General features: G+C 39.6%; 1 protein-coding gene across 2 annotated transcripts; it reads right to left on the reverse strand.

Annotated features, from left to right (window-relative positions):
* Positions 1 to 273: 273 nt before the first annotated feature.
* Positions 274 to 13,011, reverse strand: LOC102797740 (ATP-sensitive inward rectifier potassium channel 10). 2 transcript variants are annotated; one of them, XM_006792363.2, is made up of 6 exons: positions 12,572 to 13,011; positions 6,175 to 6,520; positions 4,058 to 4,269; positions 3,686 to 3,817; positions 2,783 to 2,960; positions 274 to 1,752 (listed from the first exon to the last, which is right to left on the reverse strand). In XM_006792363.2, the coding sequence occupies exons 2-6, from the start codon at positions 6,518 to 6,520 to the stop codon at positions 1,355 to 1,357; spliced, it is 1,266 nt and encodes a 421-aa protein (XP_006792426.1). In that variant the 5' UTR covers positions 12,572 to 13,011; the 3' UTR covers positions 274 to 1,354. The 2 variants fall into 2 exon arrangements, with proteins under 2 accessions (XP_006792426.1, XP_087688341.1); XM_087832215.1 differs by lacking the exon at positions 12,572 to 13,011 and having other exon boundaries at positions 4,058 to 4,228; positions 6,175 to 6,469.

The raw sequence follows: 13,011 nt of genomic DNA on the forward strand, positions 1-13,011 counted from the left end.
AGGATGAAGAAAACCAAAGATAAGAATAAGTCACTAAGCTGGTCTTTAAAGACACTTTACACTCATAATGTGAAGGAAGTATTACAAAACATGTATTTTTCATCCTATTCAGATCCATTAAACTGACGGATCATTACTATTCCATTACTTACATCTCAGCACTCACCTGTGATGTATCCTACTGTTCCACTTTTTGTGTGATTTGTACACTAAAAAAAATAAGGGGATTCAACAAAGTGATCACAAAAGTGTTCAAGGAATAGTAGGCTACCGTTTTTTTTACATAAAGGAGAGTTCCTTTAATGTTTGTGCATATCTGGACATATTAATATTATTAAAGCTACAGAGACATACAAAAAACTGTTACAGTTTGATTTGTTAAAAAAATTAATCATTTGTTTTTTAAAACTAACAATTCAATGATTTTCAGTGTTTGAGTGCTTTTAGTAGACTCAAAATTTAACACACATTCACCTTAACCTTTCAAGGTACAAATTTACATCACATACATAAAGTGCTATGTTCTGAAGCAGCAACAGCAATCACGCATGACAGAAATCATGAAATACAAACACCATTACCAACATACAGGTCATACTGAACACAAAACGTATCAGCTTTGTCTACTTTTCAGTTGTAGTGCTACATTTAGTTGAACTATTACAGTACATGTTTGGGTTTTTACCAGGAAATATAAAATATATTACTCGTTTAGAGGAAACCGGGGGTGGGGAGGGGTTGCAGGAGGCAGAAAAACTGCTTTTACTCCTGTTTTACTGCAAAAACTCAGAGTCATATGACCTTTGTACATAAATGTTTACATGTAACAGGGTATGTATTTTAAACACACATTTACATACATTTTAGGCGTATTATACACGGTTCAGTGCTTCTACTTAAGTGGGCGGCTGTTTCCATCTCACTTCGTCATAATAATGTCTCCAAACCCGCTCTTTATTCTGCTCTACTTTGAAAAAAATGAAAATTAAACACCACTGTCTCACACCTTTTTGTAACTTGGTTAGTGCCCACTGAGATTTCCATCTTCTTTACTTGATTTTGTATCATTTGTATTGTAGTTTTTGAGTTAAAACTGTGAAGTGAATGGACTTGTGCCGTGATCAGCTGTAAACAGCTGTAGTTATGACGTTATTCCTTCATATGAATACAGTCAAGTGAGTGTATCTATATATATCATACCCAGCAAGCATATGACAATAACATACTCCACGTGTTCATACAGTAGTCAACATTAATCTGTTCTGTTCATCGATATGATGTTTCACTGATTTGTTATTTACACTGAACTTGGCGACGTCTCCTGTTGCTTTTTAAACCTTCTGGTTTAAACTCTTCACACGTTGCTGATGCGAACACTCAGAGGAGCATCCCTGACTCGACCTCGGTCCTCTCCTCGTTGTTCCCTGTAGCTCTGCTCCAGACGAATCTTCTCTGGATCAGTCACCTCAGGTACAGTCCCCCCTCCATTGCTCTGGTACCCGTGCTGGGGGCTGGATGGCTTAAAAATGGGGGCGGTCTTGGTCTTGGCCACTTTGTCGAAGAAGGCAAAGTCTGCTACATATTTCCCTGAGGGAGACAGGGAAACTACAGGGGGAAACTCATAACCCCAGAGGATCTCATCTGGCAGGTAGGAGGTGCGAACCTGACAGGTGGCAGAGGTTGGCTCCACGGTGGCGCTCATGATCACCAGCAACTCAAAGTCAGCCAATTCTGGATCAGTCCAGCCACCACCTGAAGAAGGTAAATGCAATGGAAAGAAATGTCAGAATATCCTTAGGACAAAATGGATGAAAAAAAGTTATAAAGATATTTCACTTAAAGACTCACAGTAAAGGGTTTTTAACCACTAGTAGTGCTCTTAATTTAGATTCTTAACTTCTTCAATTCTATTTAGTACATGGAGATCTGCCAGGCCCGGGAGCCATCAACAGTCCCCTTCGAGGCCTTCCCCAAACCGCAGCTTTATAGCCATTTAATTCCTGGAAGGACATCACCCATGGTCTGGTTGGGAATCAGAGACCATGTTGTTTCATTTCACATTTCCTTTTTTCAGATGACTGTAGACACTTGTGGAAGAACTGAGACAGTTTTGTTGCGTTTTCAGTGAAACAAAACTATGAAAACTGTCTCTGCTGGAAGTACTGTTAAACTTCTCCAAATGATCATCTGTTTTTAAAAAGCTGGGTTTATTTAGGCTCTATTTAATAAGTGATCAATAAATAACTATAATGTGGCTCATGAACTAAAATGAGTTTGAGACCCCTGAAGAATGTGACATAGTTACTACATTAACAAATACAGCATCAAGCAACATGTAAAACATCAAGCTAGTGGCTTCATTTTTTTAACGTCTTTTTTTAATCTTCTGACTTCACAACCAAAAAGAGGAAATTTAATTCTGCATAAATTCAATTTTTGTAAACCTAGTCATGACATTTCTCAGAAACTGAAGCTATTTTTAACAGTTCATTACTAGGCTTATTAACTAACTACAATTTGTGGAAAGCAGGCCTATTGTTAAAGTCTCCACCTACACCAGAAAGGGAGGAATGAGGGATTATGTATTTCTCTATAACACAAGTGTTGCTGAAAGAATTTGCCTTTTCCTACCAGCACCTTGGAAGGAGGTAAAATTATGTTAGAAACCTTCAGGGTCAGATGTTTGTATGACAGAGGAATGAGACACAAAGGTCAAAGAAATCATTCTGATGCAGTTTGGGACACCACCCACCGAGTCTACTGCTCTCATCGCTAAACTTACCCTTGGCTGCCCAAGCTCTCAAGGGACTGTTGTCATCGATGACATGGTAGAAGGTAAGGGGCAGGATGAGGAAGGGGCTGTCACTGGAAGTGTCCACTTGAAAGGGGACATTTCTCTGATCCAGACGAACCGTCTCCCCTTCCTTGGTCAGAGACGTCTGGAGCAGTTTTCCAGTCACCTGATAGGAATATTGTGCACATGTTGCTTTAGCTCAACTGGTTCCCAGTTTGACAAATTTCTCATTCACACTAATCTATGACCTCTAAACCTATTTTTATTGTCTAGTCTTTACAAGTATGGAGTGTGTTACGGCTGTCGTCGTGGGCTGGGGTTCTGACATATAAATGTGACTGTGCAGGTGTGCCTCCAGGAGTGGTGGATCCTGAAGATGGTGTGCCCGGATTGGATGATAATCTGGAGGCAGGGTATAAGACAGCACAGTTGAGGATGGCAATCCATCCATCCTCGGTTTTACCCTTGGGGTAAAACCGGGGTTGCGACATGCCCTGTGTTGTTTTGTGAATCCAGGAGGAAGTAGGGGTGGACCGCCTTTGCAGTTGGGCACAGTTTTTTCATGTTTTGTTAGTCAGGGAAGTAAGTGATTGTCGTTTGGTCGTGTTTCTTTATGGCTAGGCAAGCAGTCGCTCCTCTGAGTTAGTTTCCTTTTGTTTGTTATTTTGGCATAGGTCCACCCCGAAGCCTGAGTGACTCCTCTGAAACCCATTTTTGTTTCGTTCTTGTAAATAAACCATCTCTTATTTTAACTTATGGTGTGATGTGCTGCTTGGGGTCTAACTGGGGGTGGATCATTCCTCTTGTTGCGGTCGGGTCCGCTAGACCGGCCGTAACAAGTGGAACTTTTCCCAGCTACTGTATACTTACAGTATCTGCATGCATACTTGCCTGACACCCAATCAGGAGACTTTTGCGCATGTTGGCCACCCGGATCATGAGGCAGGGGCGGCCCTCGTGGGCGGACACCACAGCATGTTGGCTAAACTTCACTGTCTCACCGCGCTTCTTTGGCCGGGCAACCTGATCAGGAGGAACTTGGTCAGAGTCATCTTTGTTAATGATTATGTAATAAAAACTATTGAGTAAACCTGCAGCTCACATGTACACTGCAGTGTTGTTAGTCAAGACAACTTCTGCTTTTTTTTTTTTAAAAAAAAAAAAAGTTTTCAAAACACAAATTAAGACCTGCATGACTTTGTTGATAAAAGGCACTTGTTTCTTTTCATTGCATTTTACATGGATATTTCATGTATTGGCTACCTTGGCCAGAAAGGTACCGGTGATGAAGATTTCCATGAGCATGGTGATAACCAGTTGAACTATGAGAAGGATTATGGCAGCTGGACATTCCTCAGTGATGCAGCGAAAACCGTATCCAATGGTTGTTTGGGACTCCAGGGAGAAGAGGAAAGCCCCCGTTAGCGTCTGCATCTGCATCACACAGGGCGTGTGGTTTGATGGAGGGTCAAACTCTGGAGGAACATGTTTAAAAAAGCATCCAAAGCTCTTTTAAGAAATTCTAAAATATAAAAATAAACACTTTTGTTATTATTTGCTCTTTAGTTTTATACACATTATTATGGAACAACAGACCAGAATATTTAAAGTCTGGCTAAAAAAGGGTTTTTGCTATTAAACACACTGTCTGCTGAAACACAAGTAACATCAGCGGAAGAGGGGGAGAGGCATGTGTTAACGAAAACTAAGATAGAATAAAGATATGATATAGTTGCCAGATTATAGCTAAAACTTCACTTTAACCGCAAGATAAGTTCAGTAAAAAAAGAAACAGCCTCTGCATCTCTTTACAAGCCTCCTATAACATTCACCCTCACTGCATATGCATCCTGGTTAGCACAAAAAGTAAGGAAATTGGTTAGTTTTTTTTTTTTTTGTTTAACAATGCTTCTTGACAATAGATCTGTTAGAAAGCCTCTTAAATGGCTCCATATTTGTAAGTAAAATGCATTATTAAATGCATGATTACATTTAAATTCAAACAAATAACAAAATATAGAGCAATTAAACTGAATAACACTGGCAGCTTTAAGACAGGAGAAGGCATGATCACATCACCCCTGTCCTAGCTAACTTACACTGGCTAATACCGTATTGATTTTAAAATACTTTTGCTTACTCTTAAAATTTGAAATAACCTGGCGCCTAGCTACCTAACTGATCTCCTCGACTTGTATAACCCTAAGAGAGCACTATGATCGTCTAGCCAACTGTTCTTAGTGCAACCAAGGTCTCGATTAAAGACCAGAGGTGACCCTGCCTTTGCTATGGCCGCCCCTAGACTCTGGAACAATCTCCCAGTCGATGTCCGCACAGCTGAGTCCGTTCAATTGTTCGCCAAAAAAACCCCACTTGTTTAACTTGGCTTTTGAAGCAAATTAGTTTGACTTTGACCCGCTGCATTGCACTATGTAATTGTATTGTTCGTACCTTGTTTTACCTGTCATGCTCTGCCCCTAATTTTACCCGCATTGCGGTACAATTGTGAAACAGTTTGATGTACTCCGGTCTTTTAAAATGTGCTATAGAAATAAATTTGATTTCATTTAGTTTGAACAGGAGATCTTGTTGGCTCCACTTTCCATTATAGTCACTGCTTTAGTCAAGGTTATATTCACTATTATGGGTGTTTTCACACTTGTCTGTAGTCTCTTTGTTTTGGTGTGAAGAAGGCAATGAGATCTGTTTCACACTTCTTCTTGCATTGCTCAGTTGCGCATACATTGAGGTTGAATGTCCTAAACAGACATGACTGAGGTTTTGCAAGAAGTCATAATGAACTGAAGTCTGCGAAGCTTCTTAGCAAACACTCCTGTTTCAGTTCATGCAATGACTGTGTGAATTGGGTTTGAATGGGTTTGAATTCACACACACAGCACAACAGTTTTTCGCTTTTTAAAGGAAGTCAGCAGGAAGTCAGCATTAAACTCTCAGTGGTTGATAACTGAAACACTTGAGTAGTTAGATATTTTTGCACTGACCCGCAGGTTTTAGTGTTTCTCAAATGTATAAATAATTTGGGGTTTTAAAGTCAGCACTGACATTTTTTCAGACACTTCCTGTATTCGACCCATAATAAACCACAAACCTGCGCAGGAAGATTAGGTACTTTTTGTGCAGATGATTTGAAGTCAAAACTGGAAACTTTCTGTATGATTCAGTTACTAATTATATAACTGAAAAACACTTTTCAGGTGTAATAGTGAATGATTGTTAATGTCAGTTGAAACTTTTAACTGAAAACCCGCTTGTAGATCACTTAGAATGACTCCATGTGCCAAACTGAAGGCCGGGGAGGCGTGTCAGTGTGAACCTATGATCTGGTCTTTGCTCTTTTAAATTTCTCCCTGCTTTCTCACCAAGAAGGTCTCCATGGACCAGTGCGACCAGGTACCACAGCACCCCGAACACGAACCAGGTCCCTGCAAAAGTGGCAGTGAACAGGAAGAACTTGTAGCGCCACTGCATGTCCAGAAATGTTGTCCAGAGGTCCCGCATGTACAGGGCACTCCGTCCGCTGACATGCTCGATGCGCACGTTGCTTCGCCCATCTTTGGACAGGACACGTCTCCTCTTCCTCAGAGACCCTCCCCCACTAGATATGCCACCACCAAGTAAAGGTTTTAAGACATCTGTCTGTGTCTGCGAGTGGCAAACTTTATGTGGAGAGGAGCTACGAGAGGAAGGAGGTGTGGCAGATGTCATCTGGGAAATAGAAAAAAATGGAATAAAATGTTTTTATTGGTCATTTGTCTGTCACAAAGTACACATTCTCATCCTGGAGTGCAAAATATATTATGCTTTAAAATATACAGGATCTGCACAATCCTTGTTAGGGGTCTGGAGGTATAAGCTGTGGTGTAAGCTGCAGGAAACCTTTGCATTTTGTGGTTTTGTACTTTTTACTTTCTTTTTAGGTGTAGGCACAAAGTTAACTGGTTGGATTTCAAAAAAAGCTCATGATTTGAGCTCCTTCACAACAGTAAGCCTGCTAGGTGAAAAGAGGCAAGCTGAGTGTGACATCCGACACATCTATGTTAGAGGAACTTTAGTTTCACATTTAAGCAGAGCCAATCTGATAACAGTGTCTTCCTGTATACAGACTTTACAAACTTCCCACTATAAAAAGCTGCAGGTGTTAGTAATTTCCCTGCAGATATCTGCTCTCACATTAAGACATTTAAACTACGTGTCTAATATGTGTTTGTTTCAGCCTGGTAATAATTTTAATAACAGAATAACAAAGATGAAAGGTCATGCAGACCCATACATGTTGTTGCGGGAAATGCTTTAGCTGGTGAAACTGTTCTGGGAGTTCGCTCAGACAGGAATCCTCTCTGGTCATGAGTCACTCTCCAATCGAAACTGACTGAACGTAACAATAGTTTGTGGAATTTACTAAAATTCACTGTGTTAATATTAGAACATCAGTGCATAGATCTGACAGAAGAATGAATAAATACACATATTAACATGTACCATATATTTCGTTTCCAATATCATGGCTCAACGAAAGTTTTCTGAAGCATGAATATTTTAGCAGCAATGAGAAGTGCCACCCTGCCAACAGTTTAGAGGCAGGAAATCAAGGATTATGAGAAGGTGAGGCCAGTGCCATCTGGCTGTTCTTATAGTATGGATGGGTTAGACTGTGTAAACCCTAAAAATATAAAACAGATAACACCATTAAAAAAATGTGAGAAATAAAAGAAGAAAACCTTAGAGGGCAAGTTAACACTAACACATTTTAAATGTCTGTACCCTGCCCATTATTTCTGTAAATCGGCATTCTTGGCGTTTGGAAATTTACTGAAATATAGTCATGAAGAAGTGACATATGCCATCACTGTGTGGCCCAACAGGGGCGCTTTGTTCTTCTTTTGATTGCGATCTTTGAAACTAAAACTTGAAACAGGAAGAACAAACATTTCCTCACATGTTTCAAAACTTATTGGGTTTCAGCTTCATGTGTTGTGTCACATAGAAAGAACTCTCCTCTTGTGTAAATCATTTCTTTAGAATAGTCTGTACATGTTTTTCAGGTGAGGTGGGCTGCTTGGCGCTTTTTATGGTGGTTAAACGGTAGAGTGAGTCATTAAAATGTGGTTTCAAAAAGCAAATTTCAGTGACTAAGTATAGTTACGCATGGAAGTCATACATTATCTCACCACGTCGTGCCTGTGACTCACTAGCTGTAAAGTACTAACGAAAAAAGCAAACTAACAAACATGTGACCAGTGATGGAAAGATAAACTACACACACAGGGGTATGTAGCATGCTTCAGACCAGAATAACACTGGCTGTATGTCCTCAAACACATCAGTAAAATATCACACAGCATTCTGACATTTATTTCTGACTCATAGATGCTAACTCCTTTAGCATGTTCTTTGAAATTCATGCAGTTCTTCAAACTGACAGGATCTCCATCACTGTCAGCTTTCAGCTCCACTTTGTGTCAGTTAACATGATGGTGAATGCTAAAGAGGAGAGACTTGGTATAAGAGGAAGTACAAGCTCACACATCTGTTAGTGTGGTTAGATCTTTATTAAGATATATGGGCGGTGTATACTTGATGTGAGATGAAAAACAGGAAGAGAAACAGCTGCTAATCAATGTTTAGTCCGAGTAACCCTCATCTAACATAAAAGACCTGTGTATTTCTGTCTTTAGGAAGACAAATTGAAATTCAAATGTCCCCGTGATCTGATGGCAAGTATTTCAGTTTTTCAGTTTTTACATTTTGGTATGTTTGCATGAATGTGTAGATGGAAGAATATTTAGATACAGGTCATGTCAGACAGCTAGCTCCTGCATAATTTGACATGCTCACTTACATTCAACAAATGATGGAGGTCAAGTGAGAGAATAGCCCACAAAACAGGGAGATAAGGAAGAGGAAGGTGAAAAGAAAGAAAGAAGACAGTAATTAGGATGCATTCATTGACGCAACAGACAACCCACACAGAGACTCATTTGTGATCCAAAGGACAGAGACGAAACTTGAAAGAGTCAATTAAGGTCAAAATCTTTGTTGGAAACTCAGACGTTTATCAAGATAAAGTTTATTTAAAAAGCTTACTGTTGATTCTGATCAGGGAGACCTTTAGTGGACAAAGAGTGAACTTCTGACTGGAAACCAGAGACAGCAAGAGACAGTGAGAGATGGATAGGGAAAGGGCCAGTTCAGCTTTCTGTGTGCTTTGGCCTTGTTCAGCCTGAGACTTGACTCCCGTGAAGTCTTTTCTCGGGTGTTTTACACTCTGGATCCTCAGAAGATCACTCTGTGAGAACTTCTCACGCTCATTAAAGCAGAATGTAAAATTCTACTTTTCATGTAAAATGATATAAAAGCTCTCTGGTCTTCATGGTCCTCTCAGGCCAAAAAGTAAGTGGGCACCTGTTAACATGATAATTTGTGATTACTGGGAATCTTATTTCAGCTTCCTGATTGTTGATAAAATTTTGGAGCCTGGCTTCAGGGATTTGATCCCACTCAATGACAGAAGCATCGGTGAGCTCCAAACGTATATCAGTGGTGGAAGTAATACTCAGATGTATTACCTAAGTAAGAAGAAGTCCTGCAATGCAACTGAAATCTTTTGTAATAAAATTGTGTTTATTATGTTCTGCATATAATGATCAGTGTGACAGACATATTACTAAAAACACTGTGAATTTGTGGCTTAACAGCATTTTATTCTTGTAGCTAGTCAAACTGACACTATCTTTAGCTGCATTTACACTGTTTTTCTAAAGCAGTTGTTTAATTCTGACAGACTAGCTTCCTCCTGACATGCTTGCACAAGTAATGTAAATTACTTGTGCAAGCATAAGTTCAGCTCTCTTGCAAATGAGGTCTGGTGTAATCACCATCACATCACACAAACAACAAAGCAAAGTTTTTAGGGTTTTTCTCCATAAAAGGAATTAATGGCAAGACTGCCAAACAGAATGTGAAAGCAGAACTTTAAAACGTCCTCATTCAAGATTCTCACCCTTCATAATGCCGCTGTGCTGGGGGCTGTTTTTCTGTCTCCTATGTTTCACTTTAGAGGCACTTACATGTGTCATCTTCATAGCATAAATGAAAATTATCATTTACTTGGATTCTCAGCCTAGAGTTTGGACCCTACTTGGATGTTCACAATAAAAACAAAAATGTGTAAAAGGTATAGGAGAGAAAAACAAACAGCTCTTAATTTCTCTCCTTTTTCTAAATAACAGATTTTGCCCCTAAAAAATTTGAGCGAAATAAAATAAATTCATATAAACAGTTCAGAGATGAAAAATCGCTTTGCTGAAATTTGTAACAATTCAAATCTGCAACAAGACAACAGGCCCAGAGATGTTTTTGAGGAAGTTTGCACGCAAACGAGTTTAGAAACACTTTTCTTACTCGTCTGCAATGTCAAATAAATTTCCGGTGAACTGCATGTAAGTGCGGTAAAGGACTTAATTATTATACACTGTCACCGCCTGTAGCCAGCATCTATGCCAAAGGCATTAGACAGGGCTGAGGTCAGTGTTTTTGATCAATTCTAAACTTCTGCAAACATTTTTTTTTACTTTTTTGCACAGATGTAAAAATATTATTCATCATTCTCATCTCTAGACCAGGTGTATCCATATACTTTTGCCTCGTAGCATAAATAAAAAATAGCTCCTTTGCTGATTGTGGATTACATAACCGATCAGCTTTAATTACATCACACTTTTGTGAGCCATTCAAAGGCTTTGCACTTACAATGGATCAATTGAAAACTTCACTCTTTCAACTCTGCATCACCCTCTTACCCAGCCCTCTCCCTGACAGCCGCGCACACACGAATACGCTCGCAAATTCCACTACAGCCATGTATCAGATAACTAATAGAGTAAATGAGAGGGAAACTATTAACGAACCTCTCCAGCAGGATGTATTCCATCTCCATGGCAGCGCTACAACTTTACTGTACCTGCAGCCTCAGCGAGACGAATCCAAGAACTCAATCAAAACTTTTGTCTGACAAAAAGAGCGGTGGATGTTTTCCTGATCTCCCTCTTTCTCTTTTCCTCTCCCTTCTTCTCCTTTCCTCTTTCTCTCGCCTTCCTTCCTTCTCTCTATCTCTCTCCCCTCTGTGTACACAGGAATGCTTTGTTGCGAGCTCAGATAAAAGAAACAAAAGGCGCCATTGACAAATACGACTCTGTGCCCATCCATGTGTGTGTGTGTGTGTGAGAGTGTGTGTGATTATGTGAGAGTAGGATTGAAATTACATGTGTCTTTTATGTGACCGTAGGTGTGTCATTTTGTATGCATGTAAATACAAGTGCACAGCTATGCATGTGTGCCAGTCATGTTGTATCAGTATAAATACGTCTTCACATTGTGAGGACTCAACGTTTCACTGATGGAGGAAAAGCAAGTCGTCACAACGTAAACACAAATCAGTGCATTTTGGTTGAATTAGGCTTGTAGGTAGGGAAGCTTATATTAAAGTTTTTTGAGTGAATGAATGAATGAGTGAAAGTCCTGAATGTCCTGTGAAGTGGTGTGTGTGTGTGTGTGTGTGTGTGTGTGTGTGTGTGTGTGTGTGTGTGTGTGTGTGTGTGTGTGTGTGTGTGTGTGTGTGTAAATGAAAGAGAAAGAGAGGGAGAAATGAGTAAAGTGGAAAATGAGAGCACACAGACAGAAGGGGAAAGAGAGAAAGATCTGTGACAAAAGGCCCTCATTAGTATTCTGGAGTGAGGAGTAATCCCCCTCCCTCACCTCCAGACACACTCACACACACTTTTCTCCCCCGTCTTATTTTATTTGTTATTTCTGTTTCTTTCCTTCTGTCAAAAAATTTGAAATCAACAGAATCTCATAAGACTCCCAAATAACATAAGATTCATTAAGAAATAAAAACTTTTTTCTCATCCTCTAAGCATCTTTTTACTGACGATCTAAAGTTCATGTATTAGACGTGTTCTCCCTCTTTAAAAATCAGATTTGGGAAAATCTAATCGACAATATCATGCTTTAGTTTCATTGCGATGGAGATGCAGGGAAGTGTAAACGTCTTCAAGTGTTGATCAGATCTTCACCAAAAACTGTTGATTTACCTCTTTTGAGGCAGCATTGAACCTTTTTTAAGGTAAACTGAAATAATAAACTGGAGCAAATATGCATAATAATAAACCTTCTGCCTGGTTTACACTGTGAAATAAACTGAACTCGATTTGTATCCACAGCTTTCAAAGCATTTTTAAGTTTGTTTTATATGGTATGTTTTACAGAGATGGAAAGAACAAACTGATGATTGCTGACAAGCTGATTGCTGATAAAATGTCCATCTATCTATCATCTTCCGGAAACCAAGATATTAAGAGAAACACTTTAAGGAACTGTGAAACTTTACTTTAAAATGCAGCACAAAAAGAAAAGTCCCCTTTGTTAACTTTTTTATTTTGTAAATGATATATTCAAGATCGTTTATGCTACTGTCGTGGATTTTTGTGTTTTGCAACCTCTGATTGTGCAAGGCAATGCTCTCATGATCTAATTTGCAGTGTGTCAGCATTTTCTGAAATATTTTTTAGGTTCAACAATACATGCAGTAAAAAATCAAATCAATTTAATAAGCTCAAATGTATAACTACACACATCTACACAATCGCTTTGTCCTGGAGAATTAATTCCACGGAGAATTATTACTTTAAGAGTCTCTCACTCTGATTTATTTCTTTGGTATTTCCAGTGCACTTTGTTGAGAATTCATTTGCTTACCTTTTCAGCGCAGGCTGCAATCTAATTGACCCGTACAGAGAAAGTAGTTAGGAGCCTGGAGCCTCAGCCTTTCGTCCACATGGCTGCTTTGTTGTCATGCTCACAGGACACAATTGGGACTGTAACTCTGCAGGAGTAACTTCAACACCGTGCGTCCCACGACACTGATACACCGCTGAGGAGAATTATGGAGACAGTCACTGGCTCATCGGGCTCTTGTTTCGGACCCAAAGCCCGTTCTCACTGGCTACAAATTCTTCCCAAAGTGACAGGACTTGGCTTTATAACAGGCCCCTCTCTCACTGTTCCCCCTGAGCTCTCTCATTCCTGAATCCCTGTTGCGTCCTGAAAGTCTGTAATTGGTGTAATAATTGATCGCCACTCCCCACAGTCTCCCTTTTTCCTTTTTTTTTATTAAAATGACACAATGGGGCATGAAT

Source organism: Neolamprologus brichardi, chromosome 18, assembly GCF_056152115.1.
Source record: "Neolamprologus brichardi isolate AB-2024 chromosome 18, ASM5615211v1, whole genome shotgun sequence".
NCBI classification, from domain to species: Eukaryota; Metazoa; Chordata; class Actinopteri; order Cichliformes; family Cichlidae; genus Neolamprologus; species Neolamprologus brichardi.